We start from the raw sequence: 27,669 nt of genomic DNA, 5'->3' as shown, positions 1-27,669 counted from the left end.
AAAGGGACGTGACGGCTGAAAGAACATGCACCAGTGTCAGATGACAGGCTACGGTTTTATCCTCTTCAACAGCTCCTCTCAAACACAGGTGGAAAATTCATACTCAAGGAAGTCTTACCCTTTTCCACAATGCTTCTCCTTTCTTATCAGAGGCACTCAGTCTCTGCACTGAATTTGAGAGGTCATATGTCAGGCTGTAGTAAAATGAATCAGAGTCTACAAACATCTTGATTAATTCCTCCAACAACCTTCGTTCTAAACGCTCCTTCTCCTTGTGCTCCTTAGCCTGTAACACATGCAAACACAAGCCAGTTCATGTGAAAACAACAGACAGAAAGTGAGTAGCTGCCCAAGGCATGTCATACTGCCATGTAAATCCATCATTCCCATCTACACCTCTGCGCTACCCCAGGTTGATTTCTGGTTCTGTTTGAAGTAACCATTCTTCTGCTTGTGTATTTTTCAGTGCACAAATATTTGTCAGACACACACACACACACACACACACACACACACACACACACATCTTGAATTGCTTATTAATGCACCTAAAACGAGCAAGTGACAAATGTGAAGGGGCAAGGGATGATAAAACAGAATTTCCTCAAGATACAAGACCCCTTTAGGTAAAGTTTGGGCTTTGAGCAGTGAGTGCTGTAGCTCAGCCTATGTTTGCTGAACCACTGACCACACAAAAAGTAGGTCCTTAAACCCATGAACAGAAAATGCTGTACCTCTGTAACAAACTCAAAATAATAGTTGCGATGGCTGAAATTTAGTTCCCCCCCACCCAGAGCACTGATCATTTTCAGAGTTGAGGATCAGTCTTTCAACTTCAAAGCATGAATGTATATGGGGAATCTCAAATATTCTAGTCCAAGATTGGACAAAGCAATATTTGTTCTTGTCCTAACCTCATTAAAATGACAATACTACTATAAAAGTAACTTGCAAAATTACATGGTAGCAAGTTATCTACAGCAGTTCAGAATTTTTTTTAAATTGAACATTGAATTTACACTTCCTCCTCAGGAGTATAAACAAGAGCTTTGGCACCTCACCAAAGCTGATGAAATTGAACTGTGGACAGACAGCCAAATGGGAACTCCTGAACGCGAAGTAAAGTACAAAGTTCAACAAGACCACACACAAGCTGCATCAGTAACACAACTCTAATGAGGAAAGGAGGCAAAACGACATGACTGCCTTCCTGCATGCACACTGTTAAACTGAACTACACTACCGCCAAGAAACCCAATTAGGCCAGGAAAACCCAATCCTTTCACTTTGATTCTTTCATCAGCTCACATAGTGCAGAAATCCTTCACACTGCACAGAAGTGGGGACACAGAAACACATACGGAATGATGCCCTGAATCATCCTAAGTCAGAACATTTGAATTGACTGGCTCCCTTCACAAGGTTACATTGATTGGTCAGACCCAGTCTCCACTGAATTAGAAGCAGGCTTTCAGAGCAAACTGAGCATTTAGGGGAGTCATACAGCATGGAAACAAACCCCCCCCCCCCACCCCCCCCTCGGTTCAACTCTTCTACACCACCCACAAATCCCAATCCCCAGCATTTGGGCCACATCCCTCTAAAGCCTTCCTGTTCACATACCCATCCAGGTACCTTTTAAATGTGTCATAATTATACTGGCCTCCACCACTTCCTTTGGCAGTTCCTGCCATGCACACACAATCCTGTTTGAAAAATTTATTCCAAGTCCCCTGCCTATCAACTCCTCCGGTACTTTTTAAAAATCTTTCCCCTTAAACTTGAGTACTCTAGTTTTGGATGTCCCTATTTTAGGAAAAAGGCCTTGGTTATTCACCCTATCCATGCACCTCATGACTTTATCAACTTTTATATGATCACCCTCTCAGCCTCTGGTGCTCCAGGAAAAAAAAAACAGCTCCAACCAATTCAGCCTCTTCCCAAAACTCAAACCCTGCAGTTCTGGCAACATCTTACTAATCTTTCCAGCACCCTCTCACGTTTGACAACATCCTTCCTACAGAAGAGCAACCACAGTTGTATGCAGTATTCCAAAAGTGCCCTCACCAAAGTCTTGTACAGACAAGATCATGACTGAACTCCTCCACTCAATGTTCTGACCAACAAAGGCAACCATTCCAAACACCATTCTTCACCAACCTGTCTACCCGCAACTCCAAAGCTGCAGCCATTGATCTCTTCGTTCTGTAACATTGCCCAGGACCCTAGCATTAAGTTGTGTACATCTAGCCCATGTTTGCCTTACCGAAATGCAACGCCTCATATTTATCTCAATTAAACTCAAAGTGCCACTCTTCAGCCCATTGCCCTACCTGTTGTAGCACAGTTTGTGCACCTGGTGTTAATAACCCTGCCCTGCAAACATCTTGTGTAATACCTCCCTTGGTCTTGGCTTTACTGCCGATGATTCACGTTGCCAACTCATCGCTCCTCAAGGAGGAGTTCAGTTCAATTTCAGCAAAGCTTCAGGGACAAGAAAAAGAAACAGAACAGAACACTACAGCACAGGAAGTGGCCCACCAAGTCTGCACTGACAATTTTCTAAACAAAGAATCTTTTGCCTCTATGCAGTCTGTATCCCTCCATTCCCTGCCTGTTCACATACCTCTTCAACATCGTGTCCACCTCCATGACCTCCTATTGCAGTGCATTCCAGGCACTTTAAAAAAAAAGTGTTGTAAAAATAAAAACTTGCTTCTCACATTTTCTTTCAACTTATCCCCTTTTACCTTAATCTTACGTCCCCTAGTAATTGACATTTCTACTTGGGGGAAAAAGGCTCAGGCTAACCATTCTATCAATGCCTCAGAACTTCAAACTTCTATCAAGTCATCCCTCATATTTTTGGACATTAAAGTGAAAACAAACCAAAATTTGTCCAATCTCTTCATTGCTAATATCCTGCAACCCTAACAACATCCTGGTAAACCATTTCTGCATCCTCTCCAAAACCTCCACATCCTTTCTTATAGCATGGTGACCAAAACTGTACACAATATTCCAAATGTAGCTGCAACATGACTTTCCAATTTTTATATCCTAGGATCCAATTGAAGGCAAGCATGTTTTATGGGTTCTTGACCGCCTTATCCACTCATGTTGCTATTTACCGGGACACGTGCATCTGGATCCCTCCATGTTCATGATACAAAGGGTTCTGCCATTTACTGATTCCCTCCTGCATCAGATCACTCCATCCATCATTTCTTCACCCTAACCTCCAGCCTATCTATATTCTGCTGTACCCTTTGGCAATCCCCCTCTCTATCCACAGATCACCCCCACCTTTGCTTTGTCTACAAAGTAATAGTAATCAGGCCACCTACAATCTCCTACATAATCAATAGGGGTCCCCAATCTCCAGTCAAAAAAAGTATCCTTGCACTACTAATCTGTCCACTACAGCTAAGCCAGTTCTGCATCCATCTGATCAGCTCACCACTGATCCTATGTGACTTGAGATAGGAAGGTGTAGAGCTGGATGAACACAACAAGAAAATCTGAAGGAGGTTCTAGGCCTGAAACGTCAGCCTTACTGCTCCTCTGACCCTGCTTGGTTTGCTTTGTTCATCCAGCTCTACGCCTTGTTATCTCAGATTCTCCAGCATCTGCAGTTCCAACTATAGCTTTTTTTAAAATGAGATCTGGATGTGTATAGGAATATGAATAGGAAGGATTCAGTGGGATATGGGCCAAATATTGGCAAATCGAAAACTAGATTAATTTAGGATATCTGGTCGGCATGGACAAGTTGAACTGATGGGTCTGTTTCTGTGCTGTACATCTCTATGACTCCAAGTACTACGACTGGGCAAAGAAGCGACAAGCAACCTCCAAGAACTCACCACAAGCCTGGCCTTGAGTCTTAAAACCACACAGAGGTCATTTCACACCAACGTAAACACACATGCCCCTTGCCTTGATGTTGACTGCAACTTGTAAATCTAGACAAGTCCAAATGAGATTGCTACAAGAATGAATTATAATCCCAAAATTGGACTATGCAATGGTGTCCAGGAGCCATTTTCTCAATGGCTTCATTTATTCTGTTAAGCCAGCGTTTGTATCCAAGCTAAGCTGGTTTTCAGGGACAAACCTTTTTCCCTTCGGGCTCTTTGCAAGAGTGAATGTTTCTATCTCTGTACAGAAAATAGGTTCCCAACAGTGCCAAAACTAGACGCAAGTTATCTCCCATTAGACACGCAGGGTTCTGGACCAGCCATCCATTTTAAAGTCAGTGCTGTGCTTCTGTTAAGTACAACTATTCACATCTTTTCTGAGTTAATTAAATAGTCCTTCGTTGTTAGGCAAGTGTAGCATCTTATTTTGCCAATACTCCATCAGCTAATCATTAATGTAATGTCCTAATCTTATGAAATGGTTACAACCCTGTCAAACATAAAACAGGTTTAAAGGAATTAATTGAAGGCTCCTCAAACAGGAAAATAAACTGCACATTTAATTGGTACCTACTTTCTCGGTTAGTCACATTTCCATTTGTACCATGTCAGAACAAAAGTTGGCATCGGCTTCTTTGAAATTCATTCACAGGATGAGGGTGTCGCTGGCCAGGCAGCATTTACTGCCCATCCCTAATTGCCCAGAGGGCCGTTTAGAGTCAACTAGATGGCTGTGGGTCTGGGATCACATGTACGGCAGACCAGGTAAAGGGGGCAATTTCCTTCCCTCAAGGACATTAGTGAACCAGGTGGTTTTTTTCTACCCCCAACAATCAACAATGGATTCACAGTCATCATTAGACTTTCAACTCCAGAATTTTATTGCATGCAAATTCCACCAGCTGCTGTGGCAGGAATCCAACTGAGATCCAAAAAACATAACGTGGATTAATGTTTGCCTGCCCTGCTTTGCTTTCCATAGCTTTCCTTTAAGTGGGCTACAGGAGCATTTCTGCAGTTGCATATCGCAATATTTACCTTCTAGGTTCTTTAAATGCGAGTAACACCTCAATTTCACTTGCTGTTGTTCCATAATGAGTAAGCGGCAATAGTATGTTATGGCACTACTTGCACATAAACCTGGTCCGAAGTTTATCAGGCATTGAAATGTTGCAATTAATTTAGTAGCAAATTCTAACATTTAAAAATCATTAAACACAAAAGATATTCAAAGTTGACAATTTTAACCTGCTATGACGGACCTCCACTGAAACAAAATCATTTTTTCTGAAACCAAAACAACAACTTAATTTTAAAATGACAAAATCAGTCCCCTTCTCCATTTTCTTAAATGTAAAATGTTACAATCCTCATGAGGAAACTATAAACCCAAATAACCAAAGTTACTATATATCTTCAGAAATAGCAGGAACTGCAGATGCTGGAGTATCAGAGATACAAGGTGTAGAGCTGGATGAACACAGCAGGCCAAGCAACATCAGACGAGCAGGAAGACTGACGTTTTGGGCCTAGACCCTTGTTCGTTTCTGAAGAAGGGTCTACGCCTGAAACGTCAGTCTTCCTGCTCGTCTGATGTTGCTTGGCCTGTGTTCATCCAACTTTACACCTTGTTATCTCTTACTACATATATCCTCCCGAATTAAGAAATGACTGCTTATTTAAATACAGAAATGCTATAGAAAGCTGTAGCAGAAGGATTTTGGAGTCCTCATCCATGAATCACAGTATCCAAGCTCAGCAGCTGACATGGAAGGCAAATGGAATATTGGCCTTTACTTCAAATGGAATGGAATATAAACGAAAGGGGGTTATGCTAAAACTATTGAAGTCACTAGCCAGGACACAGCTGGAATAGTGTGAACAGTTTCAGGTTCCTTATCCAGAAGAAAGACATACTGACATCGCAGGCTGTCTGAACAAAGTTCACCCGGCTAATACCAGCTGTAGAGGGACTGTCTTGAAGGAAGGTTGAGCCTGTACTGATTTGAATTTAGAAGGATGAGAGGTGATCTTATTGAATCATGCAAAAAAGGGGCTTGACAGAATAGACGCAGAGAAGTTATTTCCCTGAGAATCTAGAGGCTGGAGGCATAATCTCAGAATAAGTGGCCAGTTAAGACAGAGGAGGAGAAATTGCTTCTGGGAGGTTAGTGAATCTGTGGAATTGTTGGCTGCAGAGGGCTTGAGGGGCTGCATTGTTAAATATATTGAAGGCTAAGGATAGATTTTTAATCAGTAAGGTATTCAAGGGTTCTGGCAGAAAGGCAGGAAAATGAAATTGATTATCAGATCAGCCATGATATCACTGAATGCTAGAGCAGATTCCATGCGGTGGATGACCATCTTCTGCTCCTGGTTTGGTATGATCTTATTCTCGACTTGTTTGACCCATAGCTACCACAATATCATCTCAGCTCCAAAACATCACTACACGACTTCTTTAGGGTGGTATCCCAGGCTCAACCATCTACAGCTTCCTCACCAACATCTTTACCCCTGTACAGGTCACAGCTGGGCTATGTTTGCTGATGATTACACGATGTTCAGCACCAATGTGGTACCAAGTTATCATTCAATAATTCCAACTTCATTGAAAAATTAAACTAACGTTATGCTTAATTATGACTTGTTGCAAAACATTTTTATCCAAATGGCCCAAGCCAAAAATAAAGTTGACTGTTTTACAGTTCTGGTTGTTTTTAATAAACTTAGGTTAATGAATGTGAAAATGCTTTGAGGTAAAAGGCTTTTGTCAAGCAAGCAGCTACGTATTAAATTGGTTTGGACGTCTAATTTGATGTAACAGGCTGATGTACATTGGTTTGTATGTCTACTTTAAGCTCAAATTTGTTTCAGGGATCACAACTGTTGTGGAGTCACCAACAGGTCTTTTAACTGATGGTTTAGGTGGTGTTGGAATTTTCAACAATACTGTCGGTTCAGTTGGCTCCTTGTGGAGCATGTTCCAAACTTGCAACCTTATCACATCGGACACCTCAAAAAAGTTCCTCAGTAACTTATCCCAATATTGGAACTCTACCATTGTTCCTTCACTGTCACTTTTTCAGAATCCCAGAAGTTCCACCCCAACAGTACTATGAGTCCCCACACCACACATTGCAATGTAGGTCAGCACTACCTCAAGGGCAATGCAGGAGAGTCAGTAAATAGTGGCCTCACCAGTCATGCCTCCAGCCTTTCCATGTCAGTGTCATAGAGCTGTACAGCATGGAAACAGACCCTTCGGTACAACTCGCCCACGCCAACCAGATATCCTAAGTTAATCTAGTCCCAACTGCCAGCATTGGGTCCATATCCCTCCAAACCCAAAAGGGCCCAACATCCTCCCCACTCATACTCATCAAGATGCCTTTTAAAAGTTGTCATCTTACCAGTCTCCCCACTTTCTCTGGTACAACACTATGAAAAAGTTGTCCTGCTGTCCCTTCAAATTTTTCCCCTCTCATCTTAAACCTATGCCCTCTAGTTTTGGACTCCCCCATCCTGGGAAACACCTTGTCTAGTCACCCTATCCATGCCCCTCCCGATTTCATAACCCTCTCCAAGGTCACCCCTCAGCCTCTGGTGCTCCAGGGAAAATAGCCTCCGTCTACTCAACCTCTCCCGAGAGCTTAGATTCCCCATCTCTGGCAACATCCTTGCAAATTTTTCTTGAGCCCTTTAAGAATGAACGCAACAGCAGCCTTGGAGAGGGGGAGAAAAGCAACATTATAGGGTTAAGCAGCAAGTTAGGTATTATACAACAGGCATACAGCACCATCTTCATCAGTCCATTCATGAGCATTAACCCACTACAGCGCATTATGAATTGCTAAAATAACCAAAACAAATCAGTTCATCAAATCACTGAAATATAATTATAATCACAAAATAAAAACTTACATGCGCCTGTAAATGATAGCTTTCTTTGCGTGGTTTAAGACCATCTCTCAGACACTCACTTCAAAAATATCTAGCCTCATCACCCGGTGAATCAATATATTGTAATAGCTTGCATTTATTCAGTGCTTTTAAAACAAAGACATTGTAAAGCCTTAAATCGAAAAAAGAAATGATGCCTTGTCAAAAAGAGGGCTTCAATAGGTATTAAGGTCGAGTTTTACTAGATTTTTTGTTAGTTGCATAGTGGACCAGCAGCCCCCTTTTATTATATTGGCAACACCATCTCCCTTATCTTAACCTTTGCTCTTGATATATGGAGACCTAGACTCAGAAGCATCTATAAATCTATAAGCAAACATCAAAATTAGCAGCACAAGAAGCAGGAACCAGCTCCTGGAATTCAAATTAACCTGTCGTGCCTGTGAATACAATACCAAGTTGTGTCCAGTTCAGACGCTTAGACAATTAAACTGTCAATCAACTGAACTGCCTGCCTAACTTCGAATCGACAGTAAAAAGGGGAAGTCCATGCATAAAATGAGTGCCTGTTTGGTTAGCCTAGATACAAGAATGTTGACATCACCACATTTTACTGTGGCATCACTAGAGGGAACAGTTAGAGTGCTCGATACCACAAGGCAACATCTTGACTTGAACATTTGCCAAAGGGAGCAATTACCCATTTGAGCGGTAGAAACAGCAGTAACACCCAGTGCAAAAGAAAAACCATACTTATTGCCATCCCGAGAATTAGAGCTTCAAAGCTGTGCTAATTAAGTGACTGATTAATTTAGCTGCATCTTTTACTTCAAATTATCTTTGACACTAAATGACATGATTTCAGGTAACATTTACTTGATAACTTGAAATTTGTAGGTTCGATGGGAAATATTTCCACATCTCTATTTGGGGAGCAGTCACAGTCGAAGCAGCTGATTCAGGAGTCAGACCACATACGCATAAATTTGCATCACGAGATTCTGCTGGCTGCCCAAGGCTCCTTTGCTGTTTCTAAGAATAGAGCTTCTCAGCATCATTTGAAACGCTGAGCTAACTAACGTGTAGGAATGATTCAATCATTGTAGTTTACCCACTTGTGGGTAATTGGGCACCTCGGTGTAATTGCAGGAAGGGCAGACTCACATTTACAGAATGACTTTCACCAGCACGAGATGTCTTGAAGCGCTGTACAACACATGAAGTACTAGTGGAAATATAGTTGCTGTTGTAGTAAACACAGCAAACTTTTGCATACAGCAAATGCCTGTACCACAGGAATGTCATCATGACCAGATAATCCACTTTACCCGATACTGATTTGAGGGCTAGATATTTGCTAGAACACCAGGGATAACACCTTTTCGGTTCTTCGATATAGTGCTGTGGAAACCTTTACATCCAACCTATCCAATCTAGTCTCCTTTAGGGAAGGAAACTGCCACCCTTACCCGGTCTGGCCTACATGTGACTCCAGACCCACAGCAATGTGGCTGACTCTAAACTGCTCTCTGGGCAATACATGCTGGCCTAGTCAGCGACAGCTTCATCCCGTAAACGGAGAAAGAATAAACAAGTCCAACAGGTAGGTGTGCGCGTGTGTTGTGGTGGGGGCAAGAGACACTGTTTAACATTTCAGGTGAAGATGGCACCTTCAATTGCAAAGCATTGCTCCAAGTGTTAGCGGTGAATCTTGTGCAGAAGCCTTGGAGTGGGGTTTCTACCAGAGGCGAATGTGCAACCAGAGCTAAAGCTGACTAGTCAAGCAAATCGACAATCCCTCGTCTTCACACCTCAACCCCCACCTGAAAAGCCTAGCAAGCAATCAATTCAAACAACTGCACCTCCCAGTCACGAACCATTTCCACTCTCCCTCGCATTCCTTAGACGACATGTCCATCATGGGCCTCCTGCAGTGCCACATTGATTCCACCCGAAGGTTGCAGGAACAGCAACTCATATTCCACTTGGGAACCCTGCAGCCCAATGGTATCAATGTGGATTTCACAAGCTTCAAAATCTCCCCTTCCCCCACTGCATCCCAAAACCAGCCCAGCTCGTCCCCACCTCCCTAACCTGTTCTTCCTCTCGCCTATCCCCTCCTCCCACCTCAAGCCACACCTCCATTTCCTACCTACTAACCTTATCCCGCCCTCTTGACCTGTCCATCCTCCCCGGACTGACCTATCCCCTCCCTATCTCCCCACCACACCTGTCTTCTCTTCTTTCCATCTTCGGTCCCAATCCCCCTTTTCCCAATGACTGCCCTAGGCCCGAAAGGTCAGCTTTTGTGCTCCTGAGATGCTGCTTAGCCTGCTGTGTTCATCCAGCTCCACACTTGGTTATCTTGGATTCTCCAGCGTCTGCAGTTCCCATTATCTCTGACCTCAATTCAACATCATCTCATCTTTCCCGTGAGTTACAGTCTCTTCAAAAGATGAATACACTTTCAAAGCTCAATTCAAATATTTCATGTGTTAAAATTGAAAACACAACCTCTCTAAGCCCCCTTTCTAACGAAGTCTTCTGCAACTGCTCATTCTTTAGTTCAGTAGAAGCGCAGTTAAAATGCTGCAGGGCCTCTGTTACTAATGTTAATGTTAATGTTAGTCAGCGAGCAGCGCAGAAAGAAGTGCCTTGTACACCTTTCTGAGCACTAGCACTATCAGTTTTAGCAGCATAATGCAAAGATAGCAACAAGAAATAGTTAACCAATTTACTGAGGTCCGTGGCCAGGAAGATCAATTGTATTTTCTGCTGGACTGAAAAAATTGGTCGCGCTGAGCTCCATTATGGATCCCTCTGGAATTTTTGCCCTCTCTGCTCAGCATTTTCTCTAAGACAGCACAGCCAAGCTCAGCAATTCATATGACAAGTGAAGCACCAGCTACAGCTTAAAATAGATCCACTAAGATTGATCTGAATTGCACAGCTGGGCTCGCAGCTGAGAATTCAAGCCTGCTAATAAGAGATCCAGGCTCCACTGCTGGACAAAATCAATGCCACAATATTAAAGATTATAGTCTTTCACAAAAGCTATCAAATGAACATTCACAACACCTTCTGTTTAAAAACAGCTACAGCTCGAAACCACATACACATTCATTTCTAAGTTTCCAAAACCCCTTGCTCTACACAATATAGCAAATACTGCCAAATAACTAAGTTAACGTCTATCATTCGGCCATCTTTTCATCAGAGAATCTTCCAAAAGAACAGTGGGAATCATTTCACAGATTAGTGACATTATTGATTAATAGAAGTATTTAGAAGATTGGAGAGACCAGTTCAAAAAATTAGCTGTTACAGTTATCACAGTAGATACGTTTCACTGTCCATGAAGATAAAGCTAACCACCATTAAATATTGGTCCCACACTAACAGGGTTTTCGAACAAATTTCCAAGGTCAATATGCCTGGAATTCATCCAAATTTTTGAGAAAACATGGCATTGTGCCAGGTTAATACCCTCAAAGTCTTCAGACACTCACTCACCTTCTTCTTGATTGGGGCGGCCACGTTGCACTTAATCTGGCTCAGAGTCTTGAGCAAAAACTTGGAGTCATCTGGGGACTGGGTAATCTTCTCAGTCTTGTTTATACCAAAGTGATGCTTCTTGCACAGCTAAAGAAATTCAAGAGGAAACATCAATTATCTTTACAACACTAGCCAAAGCTCTTGAGAATCAATGCAATCTGAGAGGGTTCTGATGAGGCCACTACATTGGTCTTTCATGCCACTGTTACTTGACACAGCTCTGAAAATGAATATTATGTGTGCAGACATTCTCATTTCTTCCTTTCTGATCCCAATAGGTCTTGGTGTGACAAGTTAATAACAGCAGAATACAAGAATTTAATCCAAACCCAACTTCCAATTTTCAATCACAGATCTGACATGGTTCATTACAGTTCATTTCACCTCAATGATTTGAATTAACCTCAAAATACCACACCTTGGACAGAACGTATCCATTTAAAAAGGGCTCATTGTGCAGTCGCAAATTCCCACCTCTGGACTAGGAGGCCTGGGATCAAGTTCCACCTGCTCCTGAGGTGTGTAATAACATCTGAAAAGTGTCAATAAAAATGTGTTTCCAAGTAAAAGTTTCCATTTGAATTAACTCACCACCACCTACATACCCCCACCCCACCACGCCACCCCGCCCTAGCAAACCTGTCAATTCAGGCCCAAGAAAAATTCGCAAAATTCACTGCAATCCAATTTGACCAACTTAAGGAACAAACAAGCATGATTTTCACCCTCTCCCTCACAGCTAACATACGCTGGACAAGATGTTCAGCCTACTCCCAATATCCAGTCGACATCAATAATACTTTTTGTCTTTCTGAACAATTTAACAGACTTCAGAAAATTGAACTCCAATCCTGAAAAGTGAAAAAAAAATCAATTTCCAGTAAATCGCCTTGAACTGCTGAGTCAAACAGCCAGAATTCAAACAGTGTTTCAATTTCATGATTTGAACATGTTTAGACAATTTTATGTTCCAATATTGCTGTCCCATTTGTGGAGTAGCTCATAAATGGTTAAAGAAACAACTATCAAAGGTAATGAGTTATTACTTGAGAAGCAGCATGACTATACATGGTCCAGCACTTCATGTGATCTGGTAAGCTTTATGCAGCCAGCAAGTCCTATTGGCCTGACAGCCAACACAAGCACAAGGCCGTGGTTCCTATCCAGGGAGGATGGCTACCTTTGTTTCCAGGGCCAGTTGTGTCAAAATTCACAAATTTGTATTTGTTTGACCCAGTTAAATAATCAAACCGCTTAAAAACTGACTGATGACAAGAGAAATGAGAGCCAAAAAGATGAAATACGGTTGGAAGCAGATCACCAAATGGAATATTGAAACAACTCTCAACAAAACTAGTTTGTTAACAACCCTGTCATTGGTCTTCCCAGTTCCTGTAACTTCTAGTTTGTGAAGATAGCGATAGTTTAGTTGTGCAATTCTGTTTTTACAGTAACAAACATTCTTTTGGTAAAAACTGGTAGTCGTATGCTAGTATTCACACTGCCTTAATAAAATATTTCTTTCCCCACTGAAGTGGCAAATTTTTCTTATCTCAAGCAAGCTGGAAAGGTTTCTTTTTAAGTTAAACATCTACATCAGAACACTACCATCATTCTTCCTAAACTATCAGCAGCAGTTTTTGTCAGCCATGTATATTTATCAACATCCTTGGAATGTGGGAATCACTGCTAAGGCCAGCATTTTACGACACATTCCTAACATTCCTGATAACAATGTTCTGCAAGGTCACCACAGGGAGAAAGAGAGTCAGCTGCAGAGCCGAAATCACAGGCAAGACTGAGAGCATGAACTCAATCAACCAGTTGTTTCTTTCAGTGACAATAGGAACTGCAGATGCTGGAGAATCCAAGATAATAAAATGTGAGGCTGGATGAACACAGCAGGCCAAGCAGCATCTCAGGAGCACAAAAGCTGACGTTTCGGGCCTAGACCCTTCAGCAGAGAGGGGGATGGGGTGCGGGTTCTGGAATAAATAGGGAGAGGGGGAGGCAGACTGAAGATGGAGAGAAAAGAAGATAGGTGGAGAGGAGAGTATTAGGTGGGGAGGTAGGGAAGGAATAGGTCAGCCCAGGGAAGACGGACAGGTCAAGGAGGCGGGATGAGGTTGGTAGGTAGGTAGGAGATGGAGGTGCGGCTTGAGGTGGGAGGAAGGGATGGGTGAGAGGAAGTACAGGTTAGGGAGGCAGAGACAGGCTGGACTGGTTTTGGGATGCAGTGGGTAGAGGGGAAGAGCTGGGCTGGTTGTGTGGTGCAGTGGGGGGAGGGGACGAACTGGGCTGGTTTTGCGGTGCGGTGGGGCAAGGGGAGATTTTGAAGCTGGTGAAGTCCACATTGATACCGTGATAATGGGAACTGCAGATGCTGGAGAATCCAAAAGATAATAAAATGTGAGGCTGGATGAACACAGCAGGCCCAGCAGCATCTCAGGAGCACAAAAGCTGACGTTTCGGGCCTAGACCCTTCAGGCCCGAAACGTCAGCTTTTGTGCTCCCGAGATGCTGCTGGGCCTGCTGTGTTCATCCAGCCTCTCATTTTATTATCCACATTGATACCATTGGGCTGCAGGCTTCCCAAGCGGAATATGAGTTGCTGCTCCTGCAACCTTCATGTGGCATCATTGTGGCACTGCAGGAGGCCCATGATGGACATGTCATCTAAAGAATGGGAGGGGGAGTGGAAATGGTTTGCGACTGGGAGGTGCAGTTGTTTATTGCGAACCGAGTGGAGGTGTTCTGCAAATAAGTCCCCAAGCCTCCGCTTGGTTTCCCCAATGTAGAGGAAGCCACACCGGGTACAGTGGATGCAGTATACCACATTGGCAGATGTGCAGGTGAACGTCTGCTTAATGTGGAAAGTCATCTTGCGGCCTGGGATAGGGGTGAGGGAGGAGGTGTGGGGGCAAGTGTAGCATTTTCTGCGGTTGCAGGGGAAGGTGCCGGGTGTGGTGGGGTTGGAGGGCAGTGTGGAGCGAACAAGGGAGTCACGGAGAGAGTGGTCTCTCCGGAAAGCAGACAGGGGTGGGGATGGAAAAATGTCTTGGGTGGTGGGGTCGGATTGTAGATGGCGGAAGTGTTGGAGGATGATGCGTTGTATCCGGAGGTTGGTGGGTTTGTTTCTTTCCAACTTCTTCATTGTCACTTGTACTAATGTTGGCTTTTAATCTCCAAGTTTACCTTTCGTGAAGCCCAATTTGCATCAGGGACCTAAACACTCGCGTTTGGATTGTTAACCCACTAAAGAAATAACTGCATTACATTCAAGGTCATAAAGTGGACCATGCATGGCAATTCAAGATAACAAAGTGTGGAGCTGGATGAACACAGCAGGCCAAGCAGCATCTCAGGAGCACAAAAGCTGACGTTTCGGGCCTAGACCCTTCATCAGAGAGGGGGGTGGGGAAGGGGTTGAGGAATAAATTGGGCGGGGTGGGGGAAGAGGAGGAGGAGGCGGCAGACCAAAGATGGAGAGAAAAGATGATAGGTGGATAGGTGGGGAGGGGATAGGTCAGTCCAGGGAAGACGGACAGGTCATGGAGGCGGGATGAGGTTAGTAGGTAGGAAATGGAGGTGCAGCTTGAGGTGGGAGGAAGGGATAGGTGAGAGGAAGAACAGGTTAGGGAGGCGGGGACGAGCTGGGCTGGTTTTGGGCTGCAGTGGGGGCAAGGGGAGATTTTGAAGCTTGTGAAGTCCACATTGATACCATTGGGCTGCAGGGTTCCCAAGCAGAATATGAGTTGCTGTTCCTGCAACCTTCGGGTGGCATCATTGTGGCACTGCAGGAGGCCCATGATGGACATGTCATCTGAGGAATGGGGGGGGGGGGGGCGGGTTGTGAGGAGAGAGGAGGGAGTTAAAATGGTTCGCGACTGGGAGGTGCAGTTGTTTATTGCGAACCGAGCGGAGGTGTTCTGCAAAGCAGTCCCCAAGCCTCCGCTTGGTTTCCCCAATGTACAGGAAACCACACCGGGTACAGTGGATACAATATACCACGTTGGCAGATGTGCAGGTGAACATCTTGGGGCCTGGGATGGGGTTGGGGGAGGTGGTGTGGGGGCAAGTGTAGCACTTCCTGCGGTTGCAGGGGAAAGGTGCTGGGTGTGGTGGGGTTGGAGGGGAGTGTGTTCCACCATCTACAATCCGACCCCACCACCAAGACATTTTTCCAACCCCACCCTTGTCTGCCTTCTGGAGAGACCCCTCTCTCCATGAGTCCCTTGTCAGCTCCACACTCCCCTCCAACCCCATTACACCTGGCACCTTGCCCGGCAACCGCAGGAAGTGCTACACTTGCCCCCACACCTCCTCCCCCAACCCCATCCCAGGCCCCAAGATGTTCACCTGCACATCTGCCAATGTGGTATATTGTATCCACTGTACCCAGTGTGGCTTCCTCTACACTGGGGAAACCAAGCAGAGGCTTGGGGACCGCTTTGCAGAACACCTCTGCTCGGTTCGCAATAAACAACTGCACCTCCCAGTCGCGAACCATTTTAACTCCCTCTCCCATTCCTCAGGCGACATGTCCATCATGGGCCTCCTGCAGTGCCACAACGATGCCACCCAAAGGTTGCAGGAACAGCAACTCATATTCCACTTGGGAACCCTGCAGTCCAATGGTATCAATGTGGACTTCACAAGCTTCAAAATCTCCCCTTCCCCCACTGCAGCCCAAAACCAGCCCAGCTCGTCCCTGCCTCCCTAACCTGTTCTCCCTCTCACCTATCCCTTCCTCCCACCTCAAGCTGCACCTCCATTTCCTACTAACCTCATCCCACCTCCTTGACCTGTCCGTCTTCCCTGGACTGACCTATCCCCTCCCCATCTACACTCTCCTCTCCACCCATCTTTTCTCTCCATCTTCAGTCCGCCTCCCCCTCTCCCTATTTATTCCAGAACCCTCTTCCCATCCCCCTCTCTGAAGGGTCTGGGCCTGAAACGTCAGCTTTTGTGCTCCTGCGATGCTGTTTAGCCTGCTGTGTTCCTCCAGCCTCACACTTTGTTATCTTGGATTCCCCAGCATCTGCAGTTTCCCATTATCTCATGCATAGCAATTCCTTTGCTCTCACCTGCAGACAACGGTCTACACATTTTTTAGAAATCCTTCAGACTAAAAGTCAAATTTGTTTTTTGCAAAATGGAGCAGGGCCAATTATGACACGCAACCATTTCAAATAAAAAGCCCACACACCCCACCCCTGGTACACAGAGCCCTAAAACGATTTAAGTATTAATAACATTGAACCTTGGTTTCCAACTTTAGATTCATGCAGAGATGAGAGAATTAACTTACACATCATGAAGACATTGAGTTAAACCACATTTCACCCCAAGAAGGCTTATTTGAAATAAAATGGAAAATGACTTTTTGCTAAACACCTTTCAAAACACAGATCTAGCTATTTTTAGCTGAAGCAATGATGATCCTGAATGAGGTGAACTGAAATTTCACATTAATCTCCAACAACTGAAAGCTCCCATCATCTCTTAATCCTGAAGGTGCTGACAGATCCACCCAGCACACCACCACCAACACCAGGTTGCTTTAACAACTGCTAACATGTTCAAACAAGAAAGGAAAACTCACTGCTTCGCCATCTAGTCAATCATAAAATGTAACTTTCACTGGGTGTTCTCACCTTTGGCACTGAAAGCACATTGAGTGCTTACAAAATGACAGCCTGCGTGCTACCTATAAAACAATTACTTCACTGATAGAGATAGCAGGAATCGTAGATGCTCGAGAATCTGAGATAAGACGGTGTAGACCGGATGAACACAGCAGGCCGAGCAGTAGAGGAGCAGGAAGGCCAATGTTTTGGGCCTAGGCCCTTCTTGAGAAACTTTACTGCTATCAAGTTTCAAGATTTCACATGCTATGCCAAACAGATAACGCTGCAGATCACAGTCAAGGCAGTAAACATTATTTAAGCTTAATCTGGCTTGTAAACAATAGAATATGCATGGGCCAAGTGAATTAGAGCACACCGACTCATTGTTAATACGTTACAAAAACTCAGCAACTGCAGAAAGGCCAGTCCAACCTCTCAAGCAAACTCTCCAAACAGATCATTCAAGGCACAGAGGGGCATGGAATCAGAGGGATTTCACTCAGTAACTGCCAAATTAAGAATTATTTTCTACCAGAAAAAGTGAGCATTTGTACAAGGTTATTGCAGTAGACAGTGCATAACAATTTTCAGGAGATTTTATAAAGACAAGCTCATAGGAACTTGCTAAGAGAGAGGCAGGTATACCTTGTGTTGTGTTAGAAGCTGGACCACCATGGCCACAAAACGAGGTGACCTAACAGATTTGGTGTAACGTGTGGGTGCTTAGGTCAGGGGAGAGTTCAAAGAGGTGTAATCCAGCAGTCAGTGTTGGTGCGTATCAGGAGCTTTTTCCTTTCACAGGAAAACAGCCTCACCAGTATTCAATGCCACCACCTCCTTCACTAACTTACAGATGGTCCAAGTGGCAGGTTGCTGGGGAACACAATCATTTCCATTCCAGCTAGCAATCAATCTCTAAATATTCACTCCATTCTCTCACTTGCATTGTCCAAGTTATTCTACTTCAGATACCTCAGCTGGATACTAAATTACATTTCTCTTGGTTTTTGTAATCCAAGTCATTTCAGAGCAGTGTTGAACTAGCACTAATCCATGAGAAGCAACTCCCCATGGTGCATAACTTGATATTCCAAAACAAGACTGTCATGAAGCAGATGCCAGATGAAGTCAATAAAATCCAATTATAATTTTGCAATCCCATTCACCCAAAGCAACAAACTGGACATCACTATTCTTCTAATTAACTCAAATGTGCCATCATTTAGTCTAAAAATCATGCTTCAGGCTGACTTATGCCATTAATTAGACATGGTTAAGAGGGATTTGCATACAGAGAGGTCAGTATTCCTGGTTGATTTTCATTTTTGTCTGACTCAACTTCCATTGACCTCAATTAAAATGTAAAATGAGCTATGTTAAATCAATACTAAACAGGCAGTTCCTAAATCTGAATGGAAACCTTTAGTGCCCTCCATTACTCCTGTGCAATACATCAGTATGGCATATTAAAACACCATAAACAAGCATCCATTAAGTTTACTCCCAACAGAACAGTTGAAAGCCCTAAAAAAGTTATTCTATATCTATGTAAGAATCAAGGACCAAGAAATCTGTCAGAAACACACAATGTCGCCTGTAATGTGGCTAAAAAAAAATTTCAAAAGACTGCTGACTGAAATGCCATCGCAAGATGATCATCAACTGGTTACATCCAGTTGAACGAACTCTAAAAATGGTTTGATCATGTGTAATGCTACTATCACATTTTGCTTCATTATACATCCCTCTAGCAGTTAAACTAATTTTGAAGTACAAGACAAGTAGCTTCAGGATTTAAGCAGCAAAATTCTGATGTTTTACAGTAATGTTGTATGAAGTGGTGTGTTGTGCATAGGCAACTTCAAAGGGAGATCCAAAACAAGACATCAATAATGAAGAGGGGCCACAGTGATTTAAATGAGAAGAACAGAGGAAACAGAAGCAGGATTGTGCCATCTGACCCATTGAAATCGCTGCATCATTCCATATGATTGCTGTTCTTTTTCCACTAAGTACATCTCACATTCCTTAATCACCAAAAACCCTTCAAATTCTGGCATGGGTATATGTGGTAACTGGATCCACAGCTCTTTAGGGGATGGAGAATGGCAAAGGTTCAAAATCTTTTGAGAAATTCTTCATCTATCATAGAGAGCTGACTCCTTTTTGAGTAATAGCTACCTATTAATACTTAATCTGCTCAATGACAGAACCGACTTTGTCCCACTCTGGCTCCTCAAAGCCATACACTGCCTGGCACTATCTTCAGAGGCTGGGGGCAATTTCATGGCGACACGCTGGCCCGTTTTCAAATATACACCAGTCAGCAAGCATCGGCAAAAATCTGGAGTCTACCCTGTTTAACACGGTGTTTCAAATAACAAACAGTAAGAGGAAATATCAGCTTTTGTAAAATGTGTCTCCAACCAATAGATTAAGCTGAATTCATTCAGATGTCAGACATCACAGTGGCAAGCACAAATCTAAGAAATAATCACTTCAGTATTTTTTCCCTCGTTACATCTTGTAATATGAAGAGAACAACATTTCAACACAAACAATTGTTCAAAAACAACACCGTACTTTAAAAGGTGAAGGACTACCTAAATTTGTGCAATGTTTTAAGACTAATTTTAACATCCAGCCCAATGTCAGCAGAATTAACCTGAAGCCGGAGCAAGGTACAATTTGGGCTTCCATATGCCCCCAAAAGTGCATGTCATGATAATATCACAACTCTTCACCATGCCTATCGTATGCACTGAAGGCCTTTCCAAATTGCTTTTGCCTTCAATGTGTCCGGAACATGGCTTAAGTTCAGTCCTTCAGTATGAAGTTAACTCTTCAAAGCAGAAGGAAACAAAAGGTTGATTGGATCAAAAAGTTAGAACATTGAATAGCACACTTTTGCGCATTGATTGAAAACTTGATCATGTCAACAGTACTAACTAAAAGCTTCAAAAGGATATCTAAGTCAATCTACCAATCTTTCTGCTAGTAAAGATTAATGCTGTTCAAAAGGAACTTTCTCTGCTCAATATGCTCAACACAGCACATCACTGAAGTACTACCTTGACAGCTTCAATGAAGTAAGATTGTGCTTAGGAAGTGAGAGAATCTTAGCAGACAATAGGAGCAAATGTCCACCATTTCAACAGCAATGTTAGCTTTATTGCCCTGCGTAAGCAAGAAAGTAAAATTGCCAATACAGAACTACCTTCTACACCTCAAAAGAAAAAAATCATGAAAAGCTATATTAGTTAACTAGATAAAAGCTCTCAGAATTTATTATTCTCTAATTAACAAAAAGTCATCCAGTTTCAAGGCAATAGTACAGAAAAAACAAATCTCTTCAGTTTGCCACATTTTAGAGCCTCTATTTGAACTTGAACCTTGGCACCAAAGTTCTAGAATGATTATTCAAGATGTCTCACACTGCCTTCTGGTGAAGTCACTATTTGTATTTTTGCTAACATTCACATGAGAACTAGGGATCAAAGTATAACAGTTGAATACATTGTGCGTTTAGTCACAAAAGCATGAAGTTTCTGTTTCAACATTCTTTATCCTACTATATATGATACAGATGTATTCCAAATCCTTCATATTTTGCTTTACTCCACTTATAAGTTGACATTACTTCAAAGTCACCTAATGTGAATTCTCCCACTCTATAAATTGGAATTAATCTAGACAGGCCCAGTTCATTACTGCAAATCAACTCAACCAAAGCCTCAAGTCAGAACAGTCTATTGCATAGATCTCCCACAGCCAACGAATCATTCCTGATTGGGATCCACTAAAAACAGAAATACAATAAATAGTGAAGATGGTTCAGTTTATTCATACTGGTCCATATTCACAAACTTCACCACTTGAGTAGAGGTTAGGTTGCAGCAAAACCCAATTGGATAGCTCTCTTCTCATTTGTGGCTAAGATAAACATTGTGTTTTTCTTTCACTTGTCAACAGGACGTGGGGGTCACTGGCTATAACAGCATTTATTGCTGACCATAGTTGAGTGTCATCCACATCACTGTGGGTCTGGAGTCACACGTAGGCCAGACCAGGTAAGGACGGCAGTTTCCTTCCCTGGAGGACCACGTGAGGTTTCCCCGACAATCGGCAATGGATTCACGGTCATCATTAGACTCTTCATTGCAGAATTTGTTTTTATTGCATTTAAATTCCACCACCTGCCAATAGCAGGATTTGAAACTGGATGTCCCGAACATTACCTTGTCTCGAGATTAATAATCCAGCAATACTACCTCTAGGCCAATGCCTCCCCCTTATGCAAGGATTTAGCACAAATTGGGAGATCTACATATGCCATTAGCCACCAACACATTGAATACCTCATGTAATGTACAAAATTGATCCAAACAAAATGTCTAACTGGTTAGCCCGCACAGGGTTGAAAGGAAGAAACTTTCATCTTAGCACTCAGAGCAGACATCCCAGGTGAAACGTAGCAGAGCAAATATCAGGATAAATTGACACAACCAATGCTTCTCTATCTCAACAAGAGAAGAACACACAGGCATGGGTCAGATATTGTTTCATTTTATTTTGTTGTTGCTTGGAAATTATAAAATTACACCCATTGTAAGCGCCACATTTCACACTGAATGATGTACCAGAATATTCAAATAATTCAACACTGCTAACCATTTGGATGGGTTTTTTTTTTAAAAAACAAACTTATTCATTATTTCAACACAATACCCAACTGCTGCCACACCAGGTTTGAAAGGAATCTTCAGCTTGTGAATCCAGATTTTAATACAAAACTTACATTTTAAATGTAATTTTTGGAGGCAACAGTAGTCAAGAGTACATGCTTTTTATTTCAAAGAGTCACTTTCACATCTGAGCTTTTTAAGTTAAAATTTTAGCTGCGTTTAAAGCAAGGGAGTCTCAAACTTTGTAAAATTAGTAAAGAAAGGTGCTGTAAAATATTTTACTCAGACAGGCAGAATAAATACGCAAATGAAGAAAAAAGTCCCGTCGGCAGGATTCAAAGCAGGTTTTTTTTACCTCCAGTTCCAGATCCTGAGGCTCTGCTTCAGAGAGTGGAATCACTGCTATCTTGGTAATTTTGTAAACATCATGTTCTTCTGGAAGTTTTCCAACCAAGGTTTTTTGTCGGATTAGAAGGAGCTGCCACGCAAAATCTGAAAAGGAAGCCAAAGTGAATGAAAACCAGGCATCAAGCTTACATCCACTAGCCAGGTAGACTCAACACAAAGCAACTCCTTCTATCACTAACTGTACGCAAAATACTTCCGACTGAAAATTATTCCAGGGCACATTGGACCCATGAGAAAATGGGCGGTTGAAAATTTGGTACTGTATTACACAGCAGGGAAAGATAGTCAATTATCTAAGACCTTGAATTTTCCCTCATTGAAAGTAGGTCTTAATCACAGAAGTGAAGAGAAAAACACAAGTAGAATGCTTCCATAAGTATGCTTCCAAACAAGCAGCTGGCCAGTCACCTCAGTTCATGAGCAAGTGATATATGGAAGATCATGGCCAGTGGAGACGACACCAAGAGTTACGAAAAAGAGGAAGCCAGTTCCACCACCCTATTAGGTCAGGGCTGACCTGTCACTTCTCTGCTCGGTGACTTTAACATCTTGCTGAACAAAAGGGTAGTGGGCCCACATATTGAGTTAGCTCAGTTGGCTGGATGGCTGGTCTGGTATGCTAACAGCACAGGTTCAACTCCCACACTGGCTAGATCACCATGAAAGGTCCTACCTTCTTAACTTTGTCCCTCGCCCAAGATGTGGTGACGCTCAGTTCAAACTCCCCACCTGTCATTGCTCTCTCGGCTAAGACACAGCAGGTCTGTGATCCTCTGGGACAATGGCAACATTACTGAACAAAAACTCATCATTATCCTTTTCAAAGTTTTCAACTGAGCCCCAACTTCAGCTACTTTGAGACAAAGCAAGTTCCGGGTTCCTAGTACTCAATGAACAAGTGCTTCTTGACATCACCCTGATCAGCTCAGTTCTTTTTACATGTCACACTGCCTTGGTTCACAACGAGGAAAGCGAATCTTGCAATTCATCGCACGGGCTATAAATCATCATAAACATTGCTTAACCTTCTGCATTCAAGGTTAGGCTATGCAACTTGTCCTCAACTGGACCGTTTGAGTCTAGGTATTTAATTTCTCTGTCAAGTCAACTATGGGTTCTCCCAAGATTCAGGAAATAAGATTTAAGTTTTAGCTTTCAAAGTTTCAAATAAGAACAGCTCTTCCAGATACTAATGAAAATTCTATATTTTAGAAAATATATTTAATCCTGCTCAACACACCAAAAGCACAAAGTTCTGGCTTTTATTTGGCACAGGCACTGACTGACTGATTGTCGCAAAAAAAGACAGACAGAAGCTGTCAATCATATCTGGATTTACTAGTGCAGGCTGACATAGACAATGCCTTAGTTATTTATGGTATTGCAGCCACTTTTGGTTAAGAATGCTTTAAGCTAATGGTACACTGGCGATTAACTACAGCCTGGCACATGGAGGACAGCTTTTCAAACAGAGATAGTAAACACAACAAGATTCTGACATTGACGCGGAGGGAACACAACACATTGTAAAAGCAAACATTCGCTCCAGGTTTACAAGAATTCAGAAAGCTACTAAACTGCACTTCAGATCAAACAGGCAGCTACCCAGCTATTCGAGTCATGATCATTTAGGTTCCACGTTACATCAACCAGCTCCTGGAAGGTCATTCAAAGCTTCACATAGCTTGGACAAATAATTTTCACTAATTTGCCCCTCTCTGAAATCAGCACCAGGATCACCTAAGCTGCAGCTCATGTCCAGAGAAGTGGAGGTGTAGGGTGGACCAAATAACTGAAAATATAAGGCTGTGTGTACCAGGCTTGTGTTCTTAGCACCCTCTTATCATCAAATCTCAGCAATCCCAGCTACCATCTCTGCTGCTTCAGAAGAACGTGATCATGACAGGAGATGCCCAAGTACAGGAAGTACAGCCATAGCCAGGCACCTACCCCCAACCCCCAACCCCAACATCCCCAGTACATCTTCCCAATTGAAAATGCAGCAACCCCATTGGTTGAGTCATATGATAATAGATAATTGCCACATTTCAGAGACATATACCCTGCGAGGTAGTCACCAACATCTGATAGGCAAGGTATCTGCAAACGAAACCTTGAGTTTACCAGGATCAAAGTCGATGGATGTGAAGTCCTTGCTAGGGACTGGAATACATGGAGTCAAGCCACCGTGGAGGATGTGGGACGAAAGCAGAGGGGAAAAGTAAACACAGATGGTAGAAACTGACATCCAACTTAAAGACAAGAAAACCAGTCATCTTCAGGTCAACACAACTCATCGGCACCAGAGGGGACTGACAAACAAATCAGCCTCAAAAATCCATTCCATTTTAGGACCAAAAAAAAAAGGTCAGACTTTACCTGGAATGTAAGAATTCAAGTGAGCTAGAGAACCAGCACCTACACAAAATCACTGAAATTCGCAGTGTACGTTAATTAGGCCACTTTTAAATTGGACTAAACTCTAGTATCTTTTTAAAAGGAGGGACGGCAGTGAAAAGTGGACAAGTTATTGGAAACTTTTAATGAACGCTGGCTAGACGACAACCGAACAACAGTGTGCTTTTCACGTTGCCTCATTATTTAAAAAAACTGAAGCACTGCAGAGAGCCACAAAAAAACAAAGGCTGACAACAGGAATTTTAGATAACAAAAAGTGTGAAGCTGGATGAACACAGCAGGCCAAGCAGCATCTCAGGAGCACAAAAGCTGACGTTTCGTGCCTAGACCCTTCAAAGAGGGGGATGGGGTGAGGGTTCTGGAATAAATTGGCGGGGGGGGGGGGGGCACAGAAGATGGAGAGAAAAGAAGATAGAAGATAGGTGGTAGGTGGAGAGGAGAGTATAGGTGGGGAGGGGATAGGTCAGTCCAGGGAAGACGGACAGATCAAGGAGGTGGGATGAGGTTAGTAGGTAGGAAATGGAGGTGCGGCTTGAGGTGGGAGGAAGGGATGGGTGAGAGGAAGAACAGGTTAGGGAGGCAGAGACAGGCTGGGCTGGCTTTGGGATGCGGTGGGTGGAGGGGATGAGCTGGGCTGGTTTTGGGATGCGGTGGGGGAAGGGGAGATTTTGAAGCTGGTGAAGTCCACATTGATACCATTGGGCTGCAGAGTTCCCAAGCGGAATATATGAGTTCTGTTCCTGCAACCTTCGGGTGGCATCATTGTGGCACTGCAGGAGGCCCGTGATGGACATGTTAACTAAAGAATGGGAGGGGGAGTTGAAACGGTTCGCGACTGGGAGGTGCAGTTGTTTATTGCGAACTGAGCGGAGGTGTTCTGCAAATAAGTCCCCTAGCCTCCGCTTGGTTTCCCCAATGTAGAGGATGCCACACCGGGTGCGGTGGATGCAGTATACCACATTGGCAGATGTGCACGTGAACCTCTGCTTAATATGGAAAGTCATCTTGGGGCCTGGGATAGGGGTGAGGGAGGAGGAGTGGGGGCAAGTGTAGCATTTCCTGCGGTTGCAGGGGAAGGTGCCGGGTGTGGTGAGGTTGGAAGGCAGTGTGGAGCGAACAAGCGAGTCACGGAGAGAGTGGTCTCTCCGGAAAACAGACAGGGGTGGGGATGGAATAATGTCTTGGGTGGTGGGGTCGGATTGTAGATTGGGGAGGTTGGTGGGGTGGTGTGTGAGAACGAGGGGGATCCTCTTTGGGCAGTTGTGGCGGGGGCGGGGTGCGAGGGATGTGTTGCGGGAAATGCGGGATACGCGGTCAAGGGCGTTCTAGACCACTGCGGGGGAAAGTTGCGGTCGTTGAAGAACATGGACATCTGGGATGTGCGGGAGTGGAATGCCTCATCCTGGGAGCAGATGCGGCAGAGGAATTGGGAATAGGGGATGGAATTTTTGCAGGAGGGTGGGTGGGAGGAGGTGTATCTCTGATACAACAGGAATTTTAATTGGGAAAGGATAAGCAGCTTTGCTCCTTTTTTTCCGACAAACATTAGGCAAGTGGGGTGACGAAGTAGACCTCTTCAAAATGATTAAAGACTGAAGTGGGCATGGAGATTTCCATCAAAAGCCTCAAAGCCACGTCCAATGCAGACATGACACACCCTGGGAGCTACTGAGCACAGCTTGGTTTCCCTTAATTGTGTACTTCAATATAAACACTTATTCATCAGGTTTATCTAAAGGTACCCTTAAAAAGTACTGGTCAGAAGCCAGGTAATGAGGCTATGGATAACAATTACAATCTGATTAAAAATGAAACTTCCAAACGTTAAGATCTTACCAATTATTTCTATGCAAATATCAACTACACTCTAGCAGGATTACCTAATTAACCAAATTCCTTCTGTGGGAATTACTGTTCCAGCTTGTACACAGCTCAGGCAACATACAACTATCACTAGCTTTCACCAGAGATCTGTCAATCATGTCACATCACACTTGCTTTATGTTGCATTGTGACTGCAGCTTGCTGAAAGCCACTGAAGGAATAAATGCCCTTATATTAATTTAACAGAACAAGTGGCTGTTCAACTCAAAGCAATAAGCTTCACCTATTTTTCCACTTGGCACAACGCAGGAATTGATTTAGAGAGAAACGGAGGGGGAAAATGGGAGAAAACACTATAGTTTCTGGTAAAAATCGGTCCTAAAATGTACATCAAGCTCCACATTAATCATGTTGCTGTTGGGATACAATTGTCCACTGTTCATCTAGTTTGCATACAACTGCACAAAATTAACACGAGGCTAAGGAAATTCAGCATGTCCACAATGACCCTTACCAATTTTTATAGATGCACCATTGAAAGCATCCTATCCAGGAACATCACAGCTTGATATGGCAACTGGTTTGCCCAAGACCACAAGAAATTACAGCGAGTTCAGAGAACAGTCCAGTCCATCATGAAAACCAGCCCTCCTTCCACTCATTACAACTAGACTTCCTGCTGCCCTGGGAAAGCAGCCAAAGATCCTTCCACCTAAGTTGTCGCCTCTTCCGTCTGGCAGAAGGTAAAGTTTGAAAGTATGCCCCAACAGATTCAAGAACAGCTTCTTCCCCATGGTCATCAGACTTATGAATGGATCTCTAAAATCAGAGCAGATCTTTCTTGGCACCTTCTCTGCAGCTGTAACACAATATTTTGCATTATGTTCTATTACTCTGCCATACTTACGTAAGGTATGATTTGTCTGGTTAGTACGCAGGTTTGGCACAAAAGGACCTTCATAAGCTAAAATTGTCAGAGTTAAACGCACTGCGTGAAATGTTAAAGATAAATTAAGTGCTCCAAATATAGCAACTGCCGCTAGGCAAGCATACCCACTCACATCTCAATGCTAGCTGACAAAGTTATCTGAAACCTTTACTCATCACCAGGAAGGTGATCTGAGTTGAGAGATCAATTCTGGGGGCTAAGCAGGCACAAAGTCATCAGGTCCTCAGGGAGGGTGTAGAGGAGATCCACCAGAAAATCTGTTTTCAGGAGGAAAACATCAGTGACGCAGAGACAGAGGAACTGGGGCAGTTCTCCTTGAGCAAAGATTGACTAGGGGTAAAAGAATTACTATATTTGACGGAATAAAGGAAGGTTAG

The 27,669-nt window shown here is 43.4% G+C and overlaps 1 protein-coding gene across 3 annotated transcripts in view; it reads right to left on the bottom strand.

Annotated features, from left to right (window-relative positions):
* Positions 1–27,669, bottom strand: part of inpp5f (inositol polyphosphate-5-phosphatase F) — a 189,579-nt gene that overhangs the window by 62,301 nt on the left and 99,609 nt on the right. For 2 of the 3 annotated variants that reach the window (XM_048551468.2, XM_048551469.2), the window contains exons 3-5: positions 22,049–22,185; positions 11,337–11,465; positions 119–286 (exon numbers count right to left, since the gene is read on the bottom strand). In XM_048551468.2, the coding sequence (XP_048407425.2) occupies positions 119–286; positions 11,337–11,465; positions 22,049–22,185 (434 nt within the window). The remainder of the gene's footprint in view (positions 1–118; positions 287–11,336; positions 11,466–22,048; positions 22,186–27,669) is intronic. The other variant, XM_048551471.2, reaches the window with a different exon arrangement.

Source organism: Stegostoma tigrinum, chromosome 20, assembly GCF_030684315.1.
Source record: "Stegostoma tigrinum isolate sSteTig4 chromosome 20, sSteTig4.hap1, whole genome shotgun sequence".
Classification (NCBI taxonomy): Eukaryota; Metazoa; Chordata; class Chondrichthyes; order Orectolobiformes; family Stegostomatidae; genus Stegostoma; species Stegostoma tigrinum.
This window is presented reverse-complemented; position numbering and strand designations above follow the sequence as displayed.